The 24,342-nt window shown below is 38.8% G+C and overlaps 1 protein-coding gene across 3 annotated transcripts in view; it reads left to right on the top strand.

Moving 5' to 3' along the window:
* MLLT3 (MLLT3 super elongation complex subunit) overlaps positions 1–24,342 on the top strand; it is a 271,751-nt gene that overhangs the window by 144,921 nt on the left and 102,488 nt on the right. For all 3 annotated transcript variants that reach the window (XM_034663972.1, XM_034663970.1, XM_034663971.1), the window contains exons 3-4: positions 5,784–5,866; positions 14,877–15,020. In XM_034663972.1, coding sequence (XP_034519863.1) covers positions 5,784–5,866; positions 14,877–15,020 — 227 coding nt within the window. The remainder of the gene's footprint in view (positions 1–5,783; positions 5,867–14,876; positions 15,021–24,342) is intronic.

Genomic DNA, 24,342 nt, shown 5'->3' with positions numbered 1-24,342 from the left:
ATTTCATAAGATATGAGAAGTGGCTAGAGGCTTAGCTATAGCTCTTGGGAACATAGAGTTAAATCAGGGTGAGGATGGAGCTTGATAGTAGCTTATACAATAGGACTAGCTAATAGGATCAACCAGAAGAGAGGTTAAACCCAGAAGAGGGAAACTACCATTTTTGTTTTACAATATTGGCAGAACGCTCTCCAGAGGAGGTGGTATTTGAGTTGGTCCTTGAGTGGTGAATCCTGAAGAGGTGGACAGTGTTCCACGTCTGTCCAGTTAGCTAATTGTATCCAGCTTGTTTCTTAAAAGTTTGTGGAAGTTGGGGCGCCTGGGTGGCTCAGTTGGTTAAGCGTCTGCCTTCTGCTTAGGTTATGATCTCAGGGTCCTGGGATTGAGCCCCGCATCGGGCTCCCTGCTCAGTGGGGAGCCTGCTTCTCCCTTTCCTCCCCACCTTGCTCTCTGTCACTCTCTCTGTCTCTGTCTTAAATAAGTAAGATTTTTAAAAAAAGTTTGTGAAAGTTAATTGGACATTTATCTTGTGTGGCCACAGTTCTTTTTTGCATATGAAGCAGTTGGGTTTTTAGAATTGCTTTTGAATTAAAAACAACCACCACCATAACAAGGTAAAAACCTCAACAATGGAACTTGAAAGTTGCCTGATGTTAGCTTTCGTTGTTTTTTCAGGGAAATGAGGAAGTGGCCCAAAGGGGGAAAATATTTTTTGCCGTTTATAAATACCTGTTTTGAAATGGGATGAATAGAAGCAGTGGCGGAACCTTTTTTGTGTGTTCCTGTGTGTGTGTGTATGCTTACAAAAACAAAAACAAAACCCAACTGTTGATTTTTGCTCTTTTCAAAATGTCACAAGTTCAGAGGCCACCACGTTCAATGGCAGTTAGGTGTTCAGACTGCTAGATGCTAACCCTAGACTTCTTAATGCTCACACGGGACAGTTGAAGGCAGAGAAGTGGGCCAGGCAGCCCCCTGTTTCTTGGGAGCTCTGCAATGACAGAACTCAAGCAGGAAGGGAAGGAGTACAAAATGCTCAAACTGGAAGGGGCATTTAGCACAAAGCATTGGTAATAACCAGTCTATATATAGAGTTCAGTGTGGTTCCTTCCTGAAGGGTTCTGCACCGTAAATAAAGTAAAACCAATAATTATCAATGGTCAGCTGGGCCATGTCCTGAACAAAAGTATTTGGATGGGCATAAATCATAGTGTCTAAGCAAACAGACTGGAGAGGAATCTACCAGCTGTTTTCATGAGGATTAGGGAAAAAACTATTGCCTAGTGGTATTTTTTTTTTTAAGTTTTAAATGAGGGTCTTCTGAATCTGTAAGAGTTTCTTTACTTTTTCTTTTTCTTTCTTTCTTTAAGTGGTTAACAATGGGATCTTTTTTTTTTTTTAAGATTTTATTTTATTTATTTTACAGAGATAGAGACAGCCAGTGAGAGAGGGAACACAAACAGGGGGAGTGGGAGAGGAAGAAGCAGGCTCATAGTGGAGCCTGATGTGGGGCTCGATCCCATAACGCCGGGATCACGCCCTGAGCCAAAGGCAGATGGTTAACAGCTGTGCCACCCAGGCGCCCCAACAATGGGATCTTTTAAGTTTATTTATTGTGTCTGTATATGAACTTTATGATAACACAAATTTATTTATTCATCTAAGAAACATTTTTTCCCTGTACCAAGCACAGGGTTTTTTTTGAAACCGTTTTCTCCTAAATGAAGAATATTAAAAATCTCAGGTGATGAGTAAGATTTTGACTTATTCCATGTTAACCAAAATACGACCTTCCCCCCCCCCTTCGTGTGTTTTCCTTTCTTGTGGGCATTTTTTGCTCAACTTAAATAGGTTAATGACCAATGGATATAGCTAGCATTGTACTGCATATGTATATGGGGAGTGTGCCTACTTTTGAGAAGCTGTCTTAGGAAAAAAACCACAATTACTCATTATTTATGCACACCTTGGGCTGTTCTCTCAGGCCTGAGTGTTGTGTGCTGGTAGACCTTCAGGGTACATGTGATCACTTGGGAAGAGAACATTTTGAGTTAGAGCCTTGGAATACGTGAGCAGTAGTGTGTGGAAGGAGAGGAGCAAGGACGTGTTATTTATGGCTCCATAATGTTAGTTTCAAAATGACACTGGGAATCTTCCGGCTCAATTTGTTAATGCAGTTTCTTGAAGTCTGGTACTATCAGAATTAAAACCAGTTCCATGTTGAGTACTCTGCTTTCGGGAGAAGGCTCCTCTGTGGAACACTTTCTGTCACCTCTACGCATTTTTAAAAGTTCATGTTGATTGTAGGGAGTGGGAGTTTGGAGAGGAATTCGAGTGCTCCTGGAAAACAGCTTCTTTAGCAATGGTAAATCAGTGAAGCATGGCATGCGTCTTTAAAAATTCTATACAACAAACATTTGTTCCTTTACTTGGCTCAGTGTTAATGCCCGCAGTTACAGATATGAGTAATAATGGGGTTGCTGACCTCAAGGGGCTCAGTCTAGTGGAGGAGTCTGAAAGGTGTGACTGAATGTTATCTTGCCAGTCTGATAAATGCACTCACGTGATAAGCGCAACCTGAGCTTAGAAGACGAACGAGGGAGACATCCTAAAAGAGCTAACATCTGGGCTGGATTTTGACAGGAGTGAGACCTTCCAGTGATTTCTACTGAATTAATTTGCATAGTTTAAAGAATGGATGTTAATCCTCCCACTTTACTGTCACCTAAAAAAATTTGATGGCTTTCCAAAGATGCACGTCCCTTTAATCACTTCTGAGACTTTTATTACATAGATTTTAAGATTATCTGATTCTCAAACAATTGAGAGGAAGAATGAGTTGAAGGGTTTAGGGTGCTTAGATTGTATGAAGGTGACACAGTGGCATCAGTGATGATGGAACAGGGGTTCTTAATGAAGAAGTGTTGCTGAGTGACACAAGGAGGTCCCAAAGGTGGTCCCAAAGGTGGTCCTGTTAGTTTAACAATAATTGCTTTATGTCTAATGTGCTATCCCTGGCTAAATGTTTCTTAGTTTGAACTCCTGTTTCTTCTTAAGAACTAGGTTAGAAACTCATGTTAATGATTTAGGTTATAAGATACTTGAATAAATAAATAAACTACTTCGCCTGATTTGGCTTTTTTCAGATTGGGACTGTAAGTTTATATGTGTATTGCTGCAGATTTTCTGGCGTGTTTAGTGTGTATTAAAAGTTTCTATTGTTTGCTTCTAATTAAGAACTCAGGGTGCTCTACCGACATCGTTTATTGTTATTTATGAAAATACTGCATTTAAAAGTAATTGAGGTATGCATTGGTAAATAGTTTCTTATAAACCAGACTGTTAGGGACTATTAATATATAAGAAATAATTTCCTTCAGAGGGTGGGAAAAAAAATCTCAAACTTTCAGCCAGAAGATGTGCTCACTAACAGCTGTTTCCTATAATAGAAGCAATTTGCATGCAGAATAGAGAAAATGAATTTAACAAAAGCGGTTATAAAGGAGCAGCTCTAACTTCCCTGGCATGTACAGCAGCCCACAGAATAAACTTCCTTCAGATGACATTGTCATGATTAATCCCCAGCGACCTGGACACTGAAACTGCCGTGTGGCAGACAGGTTTGCAGTCTGCAAATGTCACGGGTGTAATACGAGTCTTCTGATTGGGGTGAGGTGGGGAGAGCTCAGTGCTTTTGGGGCATACCCCCTCCCAAGGGTCCAGGATGTTTGAATATTCATGACAGGTTGGCAGGTGGTTAGTGGATGCAGTACTAAAGCTACTCTGAGTTGTTTCACTTTTTCATTTTTGTTTATTAGAGACACTTATAAGGTCAGGTGATTTTCCTCATTGCTGATTTACTTTTGATGTCCGTTTGGGGACGTGTTCCTGAGCTGGGTTAAAGGAGACATCCAGGTGTTAAAATCTTATCTTCAGTATACCTCTTTATAACCGTGGTTGTGCTTGTGGAATGTCTGACCAACTTTCATGTACATCATCATCATTGTCTAGAAGAAAGATAACTTACACTTAAATTCGTGCACATATATAGTCTTCTTGCATCTTGACGGCCATGCTTCCGGTTGAGTATATGATACATTCTCTGAGGGAGAGGGAGAGAGAGAATCTTAAGCAGGCTCCACGCCGAGCGTGGAGTCAGACATGGGGCTCTATCTCACAACCCGGAGATTATGACCTGAGCCGAAACCAAGAGTCGGATGCTTAACTGACTGAGCCACCCAGGCACCCCGATGGTGTTCTCCCTTTCAAAGGGAAAGGACATGGAAGCTGTCTGATGAATTCTTAGCCCAGGGGCCATGGACCTGAGTCTTACAATCAAAATCCAGGGCTCTACTTGGTGCCTGCTTTCTATTTTCATCTGAAAAGTTTACATGACAGTTGGATATCTCATGGATTAGATTTCCTGCCTCACTTCAGTCACTTTTTGAGAGCTTATATGTGTGAGGTCTGTGCTGTGTCTTACATATACATCATCCTGTTTAATCCTTACCCTGTTTGGAAGAAAACCCAATGTTCAGAGAATTGGAGTAACTTTCAGTAACCAGAGGTAGCCTGGTTAGGTGGAGCCCAGGTTGGCACCCACGTGTGCCTAAGTCCTTGACAGTTGACACTCATTATCTCCCTGAGGTAACTGTTTCTGTCCTTGAAGACTGGAAGGAAATTACAGTTGAGATTCCTGAGTATATGGTAATGGGGAACTCTGTTGAGTGTCAGACCGGTGATTCAGACAGTGAATGCTTTGAGGGGGTAAAAGGAAAAGAGATGGTAGTACTTTGTGGTTTGGAAAGGCCACAAAATTTGTGGTGAAATTTGAATTTGAACTAGGAGAGGATACTAACAGTAGTATCAAAGTGTGATGGAAGGAATGACAGGAGGTTGGGGCACAGTTGGGAAATGCTGGGTGTATTTGGGGGGGAGTTGGTACACTTGAATGTAGCGTAGGAGGACTGATGGGTGACAAAAGAGGTATGCTGAAAGGTAGGTTGGAGACCTGCTGCAAAGGACTTGAACTGCCACGTAGAGGACTGTGTCGCCTTGATGGTCAGCATCTCCATTTTTTACTTCTTTGTGATACTATCAAATGCAGTTTTAACTAGAATAATTTCAGTTGGCTTGTGACCGATTTTGATTTAATTGATATTCTAGTGGTATGAAATCATATTTAGCATCTTGAGAGTGTCTCTCATTTTCCAAGAACTTTCCCAAATAGTCTTGCCTAATTCTTTTTTTGGGGGGGGGAATTGGGGATAGTGACATTAAGAGCACCAATAACATTGGGAGACTCTGGATTTGGGATTTTCTAAGGAAGGAGGGTGTCCTGCTGCATTTTGACATAGAAATCAGGATATCTCCAAAGAGTAAGGGGTGTGAGGATGGGGTAATTGACATCAAAGACCTGACACAGATAGTACTTTTGTTAGGAAACTTTCAAGCTTTGGATCATAGGAGCTATCCTCAGCTTCCCTAAAGCTTTAGGGCAGGGCGACAGCAACTGAAGTCAAGTTATTAATGATCATGGTTGACTGTGATGAGATGCCCCCAAAAGATTCGAACAGATAGCTTACAGATTTACTTTACCTAGGAAAATTATTGTAGATTCTGGAGAAGTACAGGATAGGTCAGAGATGCAGATGGGGATTTAGCAAAGGGCTGTGAAAATTGAGCATGATCTAGATAGTAGACTGGGATTTTTTTTTTTCTTTAAAGAATGTCTTTTTGTCTTTTATTCTCCTCTCACTTATTTTCTCTTTTTAATGTTTCAGTGTGCAAAGATCCACCTTACAAAGTAGAAGAATCTGGGTATGCTGGTTTCATTTTGCCAATTGAGGTTTATTTTAAAAACAAGGTATGTAATCTTTACCCATTAATCTTTCAGTTGAAGATCCTCCATTAAACAAATGATGTTTAAAATAATTTAGACTCATAAACACTTCTATCACTAGATGATTTTAAATAAAAGTTAAATTCGTCTTCTAGGAATTTTGGCTTTTGTTACCCTTAATTATAGAGGAAGTGGCTAAAAAAGATAATTTCAATTATGTGAAGCCAGATTATATGAAATTCATTAAACTTTCTTTTTAAGAGAAGAATGACACCATTTGAAAAAGAAGAGTAATATGTTCATAAAATAGAAAAGAGAAATTAAGTTTTTTCAGTGAAATACTCCTTTACTTATTTTCGTTTTTTTTTTTTTTTAATTTTAGACACTTGCAAAGAATAATCTCTCATTTATCTTTAGCTGCCCTACGCACATGGCATACAGATACAATTATATCAACTTGACATATAGATGCTACTGGATTTAAAAGTATATATGTAGCAAAAGACACAGACTATATAATATTACAAATTGCTCAGCCTCTGTGGTGTTCACTTTTCTTATTTATGAAATGGGGATAGGATAAGAGTACCTCATAAGGGGGCTAGGAAGATTAGATGCAATATGTCTGTGAGAATATTTAGAATAATGCGTCATGTATAGATAAGCACTTGATAAATGCTAACGATTACCTTTTTTGGTAATACCACTGAAATGATTAAGTTTTTTATCAAATCAGAATTTGTTGAGATGCATTATGTTGCTCATGTGATATGACTTCACATTGATGTATTGATTTGTTTTTTCTCATTTTAATTTGGATTTCCCTAAAACTAGCTTTTAGCTTTTTTTTTTCCCATTTGGGAAATTGAGATATAATTTGCATATCATAAAATGCATTTTTAAAAATGTGCAACTCTTCAGGTTTAAGTATATTGTGCAAACATCACCACTGTCTAATTCTATGACTTTCTTAGGATTTTCACCACCCCATAATGAAACCCTGTACCTATTAGCAGTTACTCATTCCTCCCTCCTCCAGCTTCTGGCAATGATTAATCTACTTCCTTTCTTGATGTAATTTCCTGTTCTGGTGATTTCATATAAATGTGTGGCCTTTTGTGCCTGGATTCTTTCACATAGTATGTCTTCAAGGTTTACCCCCATTTGGATGCGTTGATATACTATTTTTTTTCATAACTAAATAACATCCCATTGTATAAATATACCACATGTTGTTTATCAGTTCATGATTTGCTGCACATTTGACTTTTTTCCACCTTTGCTTACTGTGAATAATGCTGTTGTGAACATTTGACTTTTTTCCATCTTTGCTTACTGTGAACAATGCTTTTGGGTGGACATATGTTTTCAAATCTCCTGGGTATATACCTAGGTGGAGTGGTTGGGTCATATGGTAACTCTATGTTTAACTTTTTGAAGAACTGCCAACTGTTTTTCAAAATGACTGTACTATTATACATTCCCATCAGCAGTGGTGGGAAGGATCCAGTTTCTCCACATCCTGGAAAACACTTGTCATTTTCCATTTTTAAAATTATAGTTATCATGGTGCATGTGAAATGGTTTTGATATGTATTTGCCTGATGACTTACGATTTTGAACATCTTTTCATGTGCTTATTGTCCAGTTGTTTATTTTCTTTGAAGAAATGACCCTTTAAATCTTTTCCCATTTTTTAATGTATTGATTTTCAATTGAAGTGATTGTGTTCATGGGAAGGATCCAGAACCTTTCTCTCCACCCATCCCTGTTTTCAATATTCTATAACTTTATTTTATTTTTTAAAAATTTTATTTATTTGACAGAGAGAAGGGGGAGAGAGCACAAGCAGGGGGAGCTGTAGGCAGAGGGAGAGGGAGAAACAGACTACCTGCTGAGCAGAGATCCCGATGCAGGACTCAATCCTATGACCCTGGGATCATGACCTGAGCCGAAGGCAGATGCTTAACTGACTGAGCCACTTGAGTGCTCCTCAGTAATTCTAGAAGTTTAATTAATAAAGATCATGTGCTGCTTTTCTTCCCTCTTGTCACACATCCAGTGCTTTATTTCATGTAGGCATTGGGCTGGCCCATAGGAGGAGTCTAGGCTTTTAAGCCAGAAAGGTGTTGTTCCAAAGAAATTAGGGGCTAGACAGTTGTGATCTCTTGTGGGAGGATCATAATGGCTACACTGTTCTCTTCCCATCTCCTTAAGTCAATTTAACATTGCATTGGCTTCAGTTTGGAAAGAATACTGTGGTGAAGTATCTTCTCTCCTTTGTTTTTACCTTTTCTGGTCATTTTTACAGGCTATCTGTTCAACAAAAAATTTATTTTCTGAGTTACCCAGTTTCCTTCTTTACAGAAATCACCGGAATCTCCCTACACACCACACACATGTGCACACACACACATACACACAAGTTCGGTCTTCTCGGCACTTTGGGTCGTCATTTTTATGACTCATCTTATTGACTCATTTTGTGAGGAATTATAGTTTATTAAAAAATGAAGGAAGAAAGAGGCACACGAGATGGAAAGCAGTCATTCATTTGGGGCTATTTTGAGATAGACACTTGAGCTGAACACCATTAAATAGATTTTCTGTTTAGCATCCATATTAGCTTACGTCAATTTTCTAGTTTTAGATTGTCTTTAAGATTTTATATTTAATAATGATTGTTGTTTTTATAGTACACCATGAGACATCTGTATTTCAGTGTTTGTAATATGAAAAAGTGGGATACACCTAATTGGTCCTGTGTAGAGATATGGATCATTATATGGTGGGTTAGGAATACACGGAATGCTATACGGCAGTTAATATAGCAACATGTATAAGTCTCAAAAACAAGAATGATGACAACTTAAAAGTTACAGAAGTATATGTATATGGTTATAATACCATTTCTGTGTGTTTTTATAAGCCACTGAAGCTGAGAATAAATAATGTTCTAGAAATACACATACGTAGCGCAAGAGTGCGAATTGAAATGACAGCATGGGAACTAAGTAGCACTGGTTACTGGGGAGGAGCCATAGAGCAGCTTATATTTATAAAACTGTATCCTTTGGGGGTGCCTGCGTGGCTCAGTCGGTTAAGTGCCTGCCTTCAGCTCAGGTCATGATCCAGGGTCCTGGGATCGAGCCCTGCATCGGATCCTCGGCACGGAGTCTGCTTCTCCCTCTCCCTCTGGCTCTCCCCCCAGCTTGTGCATGCTTTCTCGCTTGCTCTCTCTCCCAAATAAATAAAATCTTTAAAAATAAATAAATAAAATTGTATCCTTTGAAGAAAAGGTAAACACGGTAAAAGTGTTATCTGTTTAATCTCGGCGAAGGTACGTGGGTGTAGTATTTAAAGTTGTTTTCTGTATGTTATTAGTTTTTTAATTAGAAATTATTGCTTTGTCATCTCTTTTCATTTATCTTGGAGTCCCTGTCCCCCCTCCCCCCCCCAGAACCAGAGTTTTGCTGTATTCTCTGTGCTGGATAGATTTCTCTTTTCTCTACTGAAATGATCTGTGGGTAAAAATTTAGGAGTCTGGGCTATTCCTCCAGAATGTACATTTTATTTCTTTTGAGTTTTTAGCATTTTATTCATCCCTGGACTTGATTCAACTCTGTCTTGAAGAATGAACATCCATTACAGTAATGGTTTATGAGAAGTATTTTTCAGAGTTTTCAGAGGAGATGAAAGAAAAATGCAAAAAGACTCCCATGTGATCTTGGGAGAGTCCTGCTACTGCATAGTAAGGATGATTTCATCCTGTCCTCGGATCCATCCCCATCCTTTTGCTTTCCCTGCTTCTAATAAGCCTGTCTTCAATTTTGCTCATTTATTTGAGAGGTCAGAGTCATTACCTGGAAAGGGGAGGTGGAGTGTCTCTCAGTGCTGCTTTTGAGTTCGTGTAGGTTTAGTCTATCTTATTTTGCATTTGTGTTCAACAAAACAAGCTTGTCTATGAGAATTATGAGTGTTGCAGAAACTTTAAACCAGTGGGCACACTAAAACATAATCGACTGTAGCGTTTCCGGCTGAAAGGATCCCCTGCTTCTCTCTTTCATTTACCTGAGTAAATGTCAAGGACTGAAGCAGAATGAGAGGGACAATTTGATATTGCCAAAACCAGATTTCCACCTCGAGGAGGAGATGTATTAGCTTTATATATAGAATAAATGTGTACTTTCTTTTTGCAATTTGAGAAGAATCTTTCCTGAGGAGCCTAGATTGACATAATATTGAAGTCTGCCCTCCAAGAAAGAGATCAGTTGGCTAGAACACAAGGTTTGTGACTACTTTTTCCTTACTCAAAAAAAAANCCCAAAAAAAAAAAAAAAAAAAGAAAAATCTTTAAAAGAAGATTGAACTCAGGATTCACAGGAAGATAGTCCCTCTCTGTGGTCCTTACCCTTTGTTTTATGGAAAAATGATTTTATTTTTTTTGGATTTAAGTGCTGTGAAGTGATATTGTTATTCATTCTTTTTCTGCTGGTAATGATTTATATTCATCAATATATTTTTATCTTTAAAAAAGTATGCAGGAGTGTGTGTGTGTGTATAATTTTAAGATTTTATTTATTCATTTGAGAGAGAGAGCACAGAAGGAGAGTGAGAGGGAGAAGCAGACTCCCCCCTGAGCACAGAGCCAGACATGGGGCTCGATCCCAGGACCCCCGAGATCATGACCTGAGCCAAAGGCAGACATTAACTGACTGAGCCACCCAGGTGCCCCTGCAGGAGTATATTTTTTGACTCCATTTAACCATTATTAACTGTTTGGTACAGCCTTTCCCGATTCCCCCCATGCATTTGCACAGATAAAATCTATGTCAAGGAGAGATTGGCAGGGGCGTGATATATCATACTTTAATATTTTCTGTGACTCACCTTTATCTGCTTGGCAGTATTTCCAAATCTGTATTTTTAAACATCTGAGTGGTATTCAATGATATGATATACTCACTTGAAGATCATTTCAATTTTTTTTTTTACCATTACAAACAACGCTACCACGAACATTTTATCATCTGTATCTATCTCTGCACACATATTTGAAAATTTCTGTGGAAGATATTCTTAGAATTACTGGGTTAGCACGTTGATAGATACTGCCAAATTGTCTTCCCAGAAGGCTTTACAAATTTACAGTCCCAATTATAAGGCAGAAAGCAGCCCTTCTTCTGTTTTTAATTAAATTCTAAGGTTGTGTTGACTGTTTTACAGTTTAGAGGAGAGGGAGGTAAGTAAAAAATGATCAAATTCAATGTGATAATTACATTAATAAAGGAATGCTGTAAGAGGGATGTCTAATACGGATTGGATTGGAAGTATTAGGAAGACTTTCCAGTGGATTTCATGCTTTAGCTGTGTTTTGAATAATGAGTGCATTAAGCATGGGAGGAGTGGTGTGTTGGGAGGGAAGACGGTGTAGGNTAGGGGGGGGGGGGGGATACATGTAAAAGGCAAAATGAATGAGAGAATGTGAAGTATTGGGAACCGCAAGTGCTTCACAATTATGGAAGCACCGGGTGTTGTGAGAGAACAAAGGAAATGCAGGGAAGGTATTAAAGGACTAAGATGCTATTCCAAGGAAGTGGGAATTTGTCCTGTGGGAAATGATGAGTCATTAAAGGCATTTATATCAATGAAAAGATGTAATCTGATTTTTCTTTTGGGAAGATCACTGTCTTGTCGCTGTGGGAGGTAGAATGGGGGGAGTTCAAAAATAGGGGAGGTGACTGGGTGAGGAATGATGAAGGTCTAAGCTAAGGCAAGGGTATGGAGACTAGACAAAGGGGCTGGGTTTGAGAGTTCCTAAGGGGGAATTCTAAGTTAAACTGGGAGACTATTGGAGTGTGACGAGCAAAGGAGGAGGAAGAGCTGGGGATGGTTTTTCTGTATTTTAACCTTGATAAGAAATTAGGATTTCTGTTTGCCAAGATATAGAGTGTAGGAGAAAGGACAGATGAAGATATCAGGTTAAGATAATCCATAACTTTGCTGTTGCCATGGGTCAACTTAGTGGATGTGGGCAGACTGCAGAACACGTGTATCTGGCCGTCAGGTGGGAGCTGGGATGGAGGTATAGAGAGGGGAGTCGCTGTCCTGTAGGTGGAAGTGACATCCTGTGAATGGGTGTCAGCTCCTTGGGGAACTTTGCCTAAAGTTAGAGGATGCCTAAGGGTCAGTGAAGAGAGATGGAAAGCCTGGGAAGAAGATTAGGAAGGAACGCTTTCCAGTTAAGTGTGAGGAAAACCAGGAGAGAAGGGTATCCTGATGAAAGAGGGAAGGAACAGGTTCAGGCCTGTTTGCTAGTGAGCAAATGTGTGGAGACTGATGTTGGGGAAGTTTGGGTGAGGAGATGGAAACCGTGAATTTGTAGCAGGTAATGCCTACATTTTGACAGTTCCAGGTGCAAAGACTTTTGAGTCAATAGAAGTAGGTTCAAATCCCTTTGTTTCATCACAATAGTAATATAACAAATTCTTTTTTTAAATAAAAACTTTTTTAGAGTGAATTGGGGAGGGAGGGGCACAGGGAGAGAGAGACAATCCCAAGCAAGCCCCACACCCAACACAGAGCACGTCCTGGGGCTCGATCTCACGACCCTGAGATCATGAGCTGAGCTGAAATCCGGGAGTCAGACACTTAACCATCTGATCCACCCAGGCGTCCCACAAATTCTTTTTTTTTATTTAAAAAAAAAAGCATTGCTTTATTTAACTATGTAAAATTTGAATATGTTATATATTAAAAAGCATAAATGCCTCATATATTGCTATTGAGATTTTAAAATGGTGCAGCCACTCTGGGAAACAGTAAGGCAGTTTGTAAAAATGTTAAACATGGAGTTACCATATGACCCAGAAATTCTACCCTTAGAATTTACTTAAAAAAATCTACACAAAAACTTGTACACAGATGTTCATACCAGCACTATTCACACTGGCTAAAAAGAAAAAATACACGTCTATCCAACAAGTGGTTAAATAAAAACTGGGATATCCATACAATGGAATATTATTCAGCCATAAAAAGGAACTAAGTACTGACACATTACAACATGTATGAACCCTGGAAACATCATGCCAAGTGGAAGAAGACAGTCACAAAGGATTTCATATTATGTATGTATTTTATGAATGTTCATATATTTGTATGAAAGGCCAAGTCCGCAGAATAGGCAACTCTAGAGAAACAAATAGATTAGTGGCACAAGGTGATGCAGGATCTGGGGGAATGGGAAAAGACTACTAATGGATTTTGAGTTTTATTTCTGGAATGATGAGAATGTTCTAAAATTAGATGGTGGTGATGGTTTCCTAATTCTGGGAATATACTAAAAACCACTAAGTTGTGTGTGTGTGTTTTTTTTAAGATTTTATTCATTCATTTGATGGAGAGAGAGCGAGGGAGGGAACACAAGCAGGGGGGGTGGGAGAGGGAGAAGCATGCTTCCTGCTGGCGACATGGGACTTGATCCCAGGACCTCGGGATCATGACCTGAGCGGAAGGCAGATGCTTAACGACTGAGCCACCCAGGCGCCCTAAATTGTATATTTTAAAGGGTGGATTTTATGGCTTGTGAATTATTTCTCAATAAAGCTATTAAAAATTAACAAAAGGGCAAAGCTAATGACAAATGAAAAAAAGATAACACCTCACAGAGATGGTTAATATTTGTAACACAAAAAGCATTTTTATATAAAGTAATACAACAAATTCCAGTGCCTTAATTTCCATACCTGCAAAACAGGGCTCACAGGTGACCTGGAGGTGAGAATTAAATGAGATAACTGTTAACATTCATATTAGTTATTGTCGTTATTCTTAGTCTTCATTGCACCTGGGATGCTTAAGAATCCATGTGTAGAGAGGTTTAAGTGTTTGGCTATCTGAAGTAATGGCTCAAGAGTAGAACTTGAGTATCATGAAATTCTGATGGTTGTGTTCTCGTGGATCTGATGCCTTTTCATCCTCCTGGTTCATTTCACAAATATTTATTCCATTTCTTCTATGCATAGGTGCTAAACTAGTTGTCAGGGGTATAAGGATGATTCAACCATTTGCTCTTACGTTCAAGAATCTTATGATTAAGCAGGATAAAGGGTGAGGATAGGATGGTTACCCTAAGATGTGGCAAGGAGGAGAGAGATGCTCACAGAGCAGAGGAGAGGCAGTGGGAAGTTGGGAATGCAGTTCCAGGAATCCATCCCCAAAGTGAAACCTGAATGGAGAAGGAGGAGTAGAAGTTATGCAGGTGACACAAAGGTGGGGGAATGGAGGCAGGCAGTGAGGGTGGTAACATAAAGTAAGGGAGAAACCCAGAGTTAGCCTAGAACATAGGAAATACTGGGAACACCCAATAGCACGTGTTGCTGGACCAGGAGATGGGTGGACGCAGTGTGTTGGGATGAAGAGCCGAGAGCCAGTTTCTGAAAGCCCTTAGAAGGCCATTCAAATGAGCTTTGATTTTTATCCTAATGGCAACTGGCAGCTTTTGAAGTTTTAATCAAGCTGTGAAATGGGTAGAGTTTTGTGTCATATGGGTGATTGTGAGGCCTGAATGAAGGAGGGACTGAAGATAAATCTGTCCTGAAGAGAAAGGAGGTTATTGTAGTTTGGGCAGTGAATAAGAGTTATGGGCTAGAGGGTTTGTTTGAGAAATATTTAGGACAGAAAATGGCAGTTGCTGATGGTGGGTGGAGTGGGAAGGGGAGGAAGTGGCTTCAGGGTGTCTTAGGTTTCTAGTTGGGTGGCTTTGGTGGTGGTGTTACACCACTTGAGATATTACAGGAAAAATGATGAGTTTATTCTCTCAGAAAACAAGAGACTGATTCATTAGGTATTTGCATTTTGCTTTGTAGATAATCCCATGATAATTTTCTTTTTCCAATATTTTGACACAATAGCTGTTGGATACCTGGGTCTCTTCTGTTCCTTCTGAAGAATAAAACTTGGCTTTCAAAATTTGTATATGCTTAACTCTCTCTTTTCTTTTCTTAAAAAAAAATTTTTTTTTCATCTCTAGGAAGAACCTAAGAAAGTCCGCTTTGATTATGACTTATTCCTGCATCTTGAAGGCCATCCACCAGTGAATCACCTCCGCTGTGAAAAGCTAACTTTCAACAACCCCACAGAGGAGTTTAGAAGAAAGTTGCTGAAGGCAGGAGGGGTAAGTGGGCACTGCCTTGTGAAAAGCCTTCACATCAAAAACTAGTTGCTAGTGTGTTAAGAAGTGTACTAATGTTTCGAGAGAGGTAAAGAGGGGAAGGACCTTAATGACTTAGCTGTGGACTCCTGGTTTGGTATGAAGAGGTAAGCAAACGCTGATATTTTAAGTAGGTATGAATCTGAAATTACACTGTTGGTTAGAATAGCTTGATAGTCTGTGCAGCTCAAATCTGTTTTAACAAAAAGCCAAAAACAATAAACTTTCCTCAATTAAGAAAAGAGCAATGTCTGAACTTTGTCATATCAGTTTATAGAAACTTTTAGGTAAAGTTGAAAGTCCTGTTTAAAATTATATAAAAAGAGGTTATTGTCCAGATTTTCTTGGTAAATATTAATAGATAAGGTGTAATCATTCATATGACAGGCTTGGGGTATTTAAATATACATTTTTGTTTATTTGAATTGTATGTGGGTAAAAGATGGATTTTTTTTCATTTTTTAAAAAAGATTTTATTTGAGAGAGAAAGAGAGGGAGAGAGAGAGAGAGAGAGCATGAGGAAGGGAGGTGCTGAGGGAGAGGGAGAGAGGCAGACTCCCTGCTGAGAAGGGAGCCCGATGCGGGGTTCAGTCCCAAAACCCTGAGATCATGACTTGAGCTGAAGACAGATGATTAACTGACTGAGCCACCCAGGCATCCCAGATTAATTTTTTTTTAAGATCATGGTAGCCAGGTTTTGCCTTTGTGATTTGGCTAGGATAGGGAATGATATTTAAGTGGGGTTTTGTGCAGACATAAACATATGGAATGTTTGCCTGCAGCTAAGTCAGCTGTACAGACGAATGCTATTGACTCATGGAAGTCTATAATGGGCACCATTGGGACCATCATCCATCATTCCACTTCAGATGAACTTCCTGTGTCATCTTATGTGGGCAATTCTGACCCCATAAAATGTTGAAATGTGTTCTTTGCTCTAGAATTTCCTTTACTTAGTTTTTCTGGAAGGTTTTTGATAGCTTTGCCTCGATGCACTTATCATATGTGTAAATATGTGTGGACCATAACTTTGCAAAATGGCCTCATTTCTCTCATAAGCTCTATCTGAGGGCTATGCAGGGAAGAGTTTGGTTTTATATAGCACAGAAGTTTTTTCCCTTTATTGAAATCCCTTTTTGTGGGGTTAGAGACAACCGCTTTCAGAAGCTGTGGACCCTCTCATAAGAAAATCACCCATATATACACTTGTGTGAACATTTTGGGTTATGTGGAACTCGTGAAGTCCATTTTTTGGAGTCCAGTTTTGCCAAGTTCCTATCCTTTCAGCTGAAATACTAATGTGCATTTGAAGCATTGTTAAGTCCCTTTACCACATTTCATTCAGCACTCTACTATGTCAGTACATTATGGGTTAAAAGGTATTGGGCCAGCTTTGGAAATAAACCACCACTTATAGTATTTTATGGGGAAATGCATCTTCATGAAGAAATGGCCTTTTGTGATACAACTCATTTTTCTTTTTCTTTTTTTTTTTAAGTTTTATTTATTTATTTATTTTAGAGAAAGAGAGTTTGAGCAAGCACGAGTGGGGGAGGGGCAGAGAGAGAGAGGGAGAGAAAATCGTCAAGCAGATTTCCCACTGAGCATGGAGTCCGACATGGGGCTCAGTCTCAGGACACTGAGATCATGACCTGAGCTGAAATCAAGAGTTGGACACTTAGCTGACTGAGCCACGCAGGTGCCCCTGTAATACAGCTCATTTTAAAGTTAGAGATTTATTATATATTTATTAAGGGAGTGATTTTTTAAAAAAACCTACTTTATTCTTTTTATAGTTACCAAGAACACAGCGTTGATGCTATTTACCTGTGGCTATGCCCTTAAAAATGAAGTGGTCCATCCCTGGTTATCTACCCAAAGAAAATGAAAACACTAGTTTGAAAAGATATATGCACCTTTATGTTTATTGCAACATTATCTATAATAGCCAAGAAGCACCCTGTGTGTCCATTGATAGATGAATGGGTAAAGAAGATGTGTTACATGTACATAATGGGATATTACTCAGCAATAAAGAAAAATGAAATCTTGCCATTCATGACAACATGGATGGACTTAGTAGGTGGATATTCTGCTGAGTGAAGTAAGTCAGACAGAAAGACAAATACCATGATTTTACTTAGATGTGGAATGAAAAAAAAAAGTCAAACAAAACAAAATAAAACCAATAGACACCGACTTGCAAATACAGAGAACAAATTGGGGGTTGCCAGAGGGGAAGAGTGTAGGGGACTGGTGAAAAATGTGAAGGGGATTAAGAGGTACAAACTTCTAGTTATAAAGTAAATAAGTCACGGGTATGATAATATAGCGTAGGGAATTGAGTCACTAAGATCGTAATAACTTTGTATGGTGACAGATGGTGACTACACTTATCACGGCCAGCATTTCATAGTGTATTAGCTGTCAAATCACTATGTTGTACCCCTGAAACTAAGACGATATTGTATGTCAACTGTACTTCAATCAAGAAAAATGAGCTGGTCCATTTTAAACCCTCATTGTTATTATTTTCTTTTTATGATGGTGGCATTTTATGCTTCTCTTTGGATATGTTGTTAGGTGGGTGATTGGAGCCTGTGGATTCTGGAACTTGAGTACCTCAGGCTTCTGATAAGAGTCGTAGGAAGGAGTAAATATGACACAAGAACTTTTTAAAACACCACTTAGTCCCAGAGTACTCAGGGCTTGCTCGCGAGCTGGAGAAGAGGTTACAGGTCAGTGATAATGCAGCAGAGTGCATGGCTGCGTCCCGATAAGGTCTCCGGTAGAGTCCTGTCTTCCTCTTCTCAGCCTTTATCTCAGAACTGTCCTCCTTGACTTTCCTTCTTTGTATTTCTTGAAGTGCTGTTTGAAGCCTGCAGATTTTTTTTCTGTTAGACTAGACTTAGATTGTGTCTTGACACCTCTAAAATAAGTTGAAATGTGAAATATTCAGGCAAACCAGTTACTTAACGTAAGTTCCTTAAGAGGCTGATTCCAGTAAATTTGGGGGTAAAATTAAAATTTAAAAATGTGTTTGAAATAATAGTAATCCTATAGAGTCTGTCCAGGTAGTATGGGAAAATTAGTCTTTTATGGAAATGGGGGGGGAATCTATAGATTAATAAACATTTTCTCGGCTTACCTAGATTTTTGGCTACCTTGTATTGTTTTTACCTGGTATGTAAATATTTATCATTGTCTTGATATTAATGCAGCCTGTCATGGTATTACTAACTTATGAGCCATTTTGATTTTAGTGGAAATCTTTCTTTTAAGCTTTATTAACATAATTGACATGCATATACCATTGTATAAGTTTAAGATGTACAGTGGATTGATTTGATGCACTTCTATATTGCAGAATGATTACCACCGTAGCATTAGCTATCATTTCCATCCCGTTACATAATTACCATTTCTTTTTTGGTGAAAACATTTAAGATCTATTCTCTTAGCAACTTTGAAATACACATTTGAGTTGTGTTAATTATAATTGCTATGCCTTCCGTTAGATCTCCAGAACTTACTCCTCTTATAATTGAATGTTTATACTTTTGACCAGCCTCTCCTCTGTACCCTCCCCGTCCCCAGCACCTGGTTCTACTCTCTGTTTCTAGGAGTTCAGCTTTTTAAGATTCCACATATAAGTTATATCATAGAGTATCTGTCTTTGTCTGACTTTCACTTGGCTTAATGCTTTCAAGTTTCATCCATGTTGTCACAATGGCACGATGTCCTTCTTTCTCACGGCTGAATAATCCTCTATTATTCTATGCATTCATTTAGCTTGTTTCAGATCTTGGCTGTTGTAAATAATGCTGCAATGGACATAGAACCAAGGTACCGCTTCAGTACCTTTGTACGCACGCATGTGGGATTGCTGGATCCTATGGTAGTTCTATTTTTAATTTTTTGAGGAACCTCTGTGTTGTTTTCCGTAGTGGCTGTACCAGTGTACAATCCCACCAACAGTGCATTAAGGATTCCATTTTCTCCACATCCTCTCCAATACTTATCATTTCTTATCTTTTTGATAATAGCCTGTCTAACAAGTGTGAGGTGATTTGATTTGCATTTCCCTGATGATTAGTGATGTTAAGTACCCTTTTCTGTACCTGTTGGCCATCTGTGTATCTTCTTAGGCAGATTTTTAAATCAAACTGTAGTTTCTGCCATTGAGGTATATGAATTCTTTATATATTTTGGATATTAACCCCTTAGATGATTTGCAAATACTTTCCTCTCTAGGCTGCGTTTTTCATTTTGTTGCTGATTTCCTGTGCTTTTTAGTTTGATGTAGTTCTACTTGTTTATTTTTTCTTTTGTTGGCTTTGTTTTGATGTTTGTTAGAAATCTTGTTCATGAATATGTCTCTTAAGATAAAACATTTTTTCCCCCTCTGGGTTTTAGGGTGAGAGAGGGATGCTGGTTTCATACACTTAAACATTACATGTGTGACATAGATGTATATATTCTGCCTTTACAGGAAAAAATTCCTTATTATATGTATGTACTGTGTGAAGTCATTACAGCTTGAGGCATGAGTGGAGTAAACCTGTTTGGGCTGTGGTTCCTTCTCCTTACTTTTTCTTTTAAACGAAACGTACATAACACTATTAAAAGTTGAACTTGGCTTTTGAAGAGATCAAAAAGGTTGTTTTTAGAGCTAATAGCATCTTAGAAAAATGCTTTTAACTATTAGAAGAAGATGGTTCCAAAGAGCTTTTTGCCAGAAGAATCTTGAAAAATTGTAGATTTTTTCCTACTTCAAAACCTGTAAGCCATAACTACATGACAACCCCCCCCCCATAATATGCTGTTTTTTTCCACTGGATTTCTTCCTCATCTTTTTTTTTAATGTTGCAACTCATTTCTAAATAATCTCAAATGTACCCTGTGTTCTTCTGTTGAAAAAGTCCCTAGTATATATTTCGGATCTTTTGCTTTAAAAGAAAAAATAATAACTTTTGAGGGAAGGACACGTTTGTAATTAAGCATTATTTTCTGAGAATATTGGAATACAGAATGATTTCATCTACAAGACCCTAAAGGTAGTTTCCTCTAAATGAGAGACCTTATTGGAGCTGCTAGGGAAATTGTAGATTTGGGTTAGGATCTAGCCCCTGTCAGGCCTTAAGTAAAAGTCAGAAACTGTAGGGGTCAGAACACGGAAAAGAACAACCTGAGAGCTCCTGAGAGGAGATTCCTTTTATTTTGAGATCTTATTTTATTTCTTGTTTGGTAGGAGGGGTAGAGAACAGTGAGCAATAAACTTTTGAGGGTAAGACTTGATATAGTCTATTTGTCCTTGGATTTTAAGCAAAAGGACCATTGAGAAGCACCTATGAATTCCACTGAGAATATTTCTACTTGTTTTTGTACAAATGAACTGATGAATCCTTTTTGAGTGATTTTCGAAATGCTGTTTAGGTTGTCAGGATTTTTTTTTAAGGCTTTACGATCACGAGATAGAGGATTTTGTCTTTACTTACTCGGTCATCTTCTTAGTAGCTAGAATTCAGTCCTACTGAAAAATTGCTGATGGGCTTGACATCCATTACATTTGACGGAAAGAGGATGAGTTTCTCTTCTGGGTGTTGGCAGAGTTCAGATGCAGATAGCCTACATCCTATAGCGGACAGTCGTCATTCTACTAACTCAGCGCTCCGGGGTTTCCTGTGGGGAGGGAGTGTGATACCCTTGGAAAAGTTTTGAACTCAGGCAGCGTTAAGTAAAAAGCTCATCTTTGTCGTCTTCTCCTTGAAGAAAATGATGACATCTCTTTGAATCTCAGTTTGTCATCCGTGAAATGGGTGAGACTGTGTTTTCCTCGCCGGGAACGTCCAAACATGGTGTGTGACACTTAGCAGATACCCAGCCCCTTGGTTCTTTTCCTTTGATGGTTTAGAAAATCAACAGATCTTTAACCATGTGTATGTCAAGCACTTGAAGGTACTGCGTGGTCTGAGCTGCTCTAGGTTTAGTCACAGGAAGAAATCTTTACCACCGGTTAGTGTGACCAGCACATTGGTGGACCTGTGTTGGATTTAAAGAATGGTAGCTCACAACATCTCTCTTCAAGAAGTTTGATTCTGGCAGCTTTATTTTGCTTGTATAAAGTGAAACAAAGATCTGTTGAGAATATCGTTTTTTTAAGATGTAAGTTTTCATTAGAAAAATTATCTTTTCTTATGGTTGTTCTTAATTTTAAATTTCTAGCAGATCAAATAAGGCTTCTTAAAGCCCTTATAAGATTTCCTAAGCAGTATGTTCAGCATGGTAGTTGTATCCTTATGCCTCTATGAAGAAAGCACAAAAGGGACAAGTATCTTTGGAGAATCGAGTTTATGTTACAGCTGCTCCCCTGTTTTTGGCCTGGAAATCAAATGGTCTGCTGTGGTTCTGTTGTTCTTTATGGAATGGTGGTAGGATACTGGTAGATTTTTTTTTTTCTTGCTTGCTTGCTTTCCTCAATTAAACAGGCCAAAGTCTAAACATGTTGTTCAGTCTATTTCTGAATCACTGGCAAGCAGTTAATTTTGAGGACTGAAAATTAAAACTAACCACAGCAGTTGTTAAAACTAGGGTTTCTATAGGCAGAAATCCAATTCTGTTCAGACACCACCTGTTTCAATAGGACATTTCAGACGCCCATTTGGCAGGCTTTGCTGGAGAAGACATGGGGAACATGCTTACAGTCTGTGTTAAGTCTGCAGCATAATGCAGTCCTGCTTCTCGGAGTGACAGTTACATTTATGTATGATATGCTTTTGCAAGGAATAAATTGGAATCTTTTTGAAACACTGCTTATTGTGAAGTGGAATTCAAGTCCACGGCAGACCTCCACCAAGGGGTTTTGGTTATTAAAGGACCAGAGGGATCTCATGATAAGGAGCTTTCACTAAAGCAGCTGTGCAAGCCATCTGAACATAGCATTTTATTTCAGGGTTCTGGAATGAATCTTGTCTAGGGCTGTTTAGTATTTCCTTTTGTAGGGGAATGTAGAACACTTCTAATTTCTAAACAGTATAGATCACATTCTCCCTTCACCCCAAACTTTACATTTTTAAAAAAAAAATAGGTAAATAGACACATAATGCAAAATGACATACAGCGAGTCTTCCTTTGGGCCACCAACAAAGCTGTAGTGAATAACCTTTCACATAGTTCTTTGTGCTCATGGATGAGTATATCTGTAGGAGAAATTCCTAGGAGTAAAATCATGGCTCCGAGGCAAAGTGGAATTTAAATTTTGATGGACATTTACAAATTGCTTGTCAAAGAGCTTATACTACTCTGTGCTTGCATCAACAATGCGTGAGAGTACCTATTTCTCCACATGGTGATTTATTAAACTTACTTTCCCCCCAGTCGGATGAGTGAAAAATGGTATCTAATTTTTAACTCCGATTTCTCTTGTGAATGATGATGAGCATCTTTTCATATGTTTAAAAGCTATTTTCATTTCCTCTCGAAGACCACATTTTAATGTATTTTAAATTGGAAATATTCTAAGTGTTTCAGTTTCAACTTAAATTTATGGGTATTCTTCCCACATACTTGCATTTGGAAAGGTTACAACAAGATATGGAAGCCTCTTTAACCGAGGTCCGTGTTTTCAGGCTTTCTTCAACGTGTAACAAATTATGTTCTTAGGAACTGATTTGTCAAGACTTGGACTTCTAAAAATATAAGTGGCTTTTGTGGCAAACTCATCCCAGTAGTGCCCAGAGGATGGATAGCTGGCTGCTTATTTTTAAAATGACTCAAAGAAAATAATACATGGAAGATTATTTTAGTGGCTGTTGCTGGACAGCTTCATTCGATTTTTGGATATTTGTTTTGGGACGAGTGTGCCTTTTTGTTATGTTCTGACATATATCATCCTGTAATTACCTGCCTCTAAAGATAAAAGGATGCTGCTGTTTTTCACCAGCACCAATAAAAGGTGATTTATTTAAAGAAATGTAGGATCAAGCAGGTTGCCTCATTTATTTGGTTGTTTGTCATAGTTGAGGTTAATTTTCTGTCATATATGCTATTTTCTCTTTTCTATATCCCCCCACCCCGAGCCTGGAAAATTAAATCATGAAAGTAGAACATACATATAAGTGATAAATAGAATGTCAAAGTTGTGAGGCTTCATTCCAAATGTAACATTGGTCTCGTAAACTTTTAGGGAAAGCATGGTCATAGTAGAAAGTTATGTCACTCAGCATATTTAGTGGTTTCATGGTTTAATTTCACCCAAAGTCACAGAAGTTGATGGCGGGACGTTGGGGACCTTTGAAAATATGCACCAAAAAATAGCTGTGGTCTAACACAATCTTCCTGCCTTCACTTGTTCCTTCCTTTCCTAATTACCTAGCAGGCCACACCTCTCACTCAGTCCACAGCTCAGATATGCTTGCTGCATAAATTGACCAAAGGCTCAGTGGAAAAGAGAAACAGGTAGATGTACCTGAGCGTGTACTGGGAAAAATTCTGTCGAGTGTTTAAACTCCCAGCTTTAGAGGGCGTGCCGTGGTTCTTTCGGCAGACCTCCCAGGAGCGGCAGTGTCGCTGACCATGTCTAGGAGCCTTCATTTAGTCTTGAAAGGAAATGCTGTGATATTTGAAAGAAAAGCAACACGTAAGCCTACCCCTAATTCCCACCCCCCAGTGTACAAAAAGCCAAGAAAATAAGACATGAATAGAATAGAAAAGAAAAAAAAAAGAAACCGTGTAAATCTTGGAAATTTTCGAATTAAAAAATGAACAGTTCTTTCTCATTTTATTTATTTTTTAATTTTTTTATTTTTTTAAAGATTTAATTTATTTATTCGACAGAGATAGAGACAGCCAGCGAGAGAGGGAACACAAGCAGGGGGAGTGGGAGAGAAAGAAGCAGGCTCATAGCAGAGGAGCCTGATGTGGGGCTCGATCCCATAACACCGGGATCACGCCCTGAGCTGAAGGCAGACGCTTAACTGCTGTGCCACCCAGGCACACCCTCTCATTTTATTTTTTTAAAGATTTTATTTATTTATTTGATGGAGGGGGCTGAGAGTAGCAGAGGGAGAGGGAGAAACAAACCCTACGTGGGACTTGATCCCAGGACCCCGGGATCATGACCTGAGCTAAAGGCAGATACTTAACCGACGGAGCCACCCAGGTGCCCTAGTTCTTTCTCTTTTTAAATGCACACATATTACAATTGAAAATCGTTGGTTCAGTTTTTCCCTCTCTTCTTGGCTCACCTAGTTCATTACGTACTGGTTTTAAAGCTGCATACAAAGTT

Source organism: Ailuropoda melanoleuca, chromosome 7 (assembly GCF_002007445.2).
Source record: "Ailuropoda melanoleuca isolate Jingjing chromosome 7, ASM200744v2, whole genome shotgun sequence".
Taxonomy (NCBI): Eukaryota; Metazoa; Chordata; class Mammalia; order Carnivora; family Ursidae; genus Ailuropoda; species Ailuropoda melanoleuca.
This window is presented reverse-complemented; position numbering and strand designations above follow the sequence as displayed.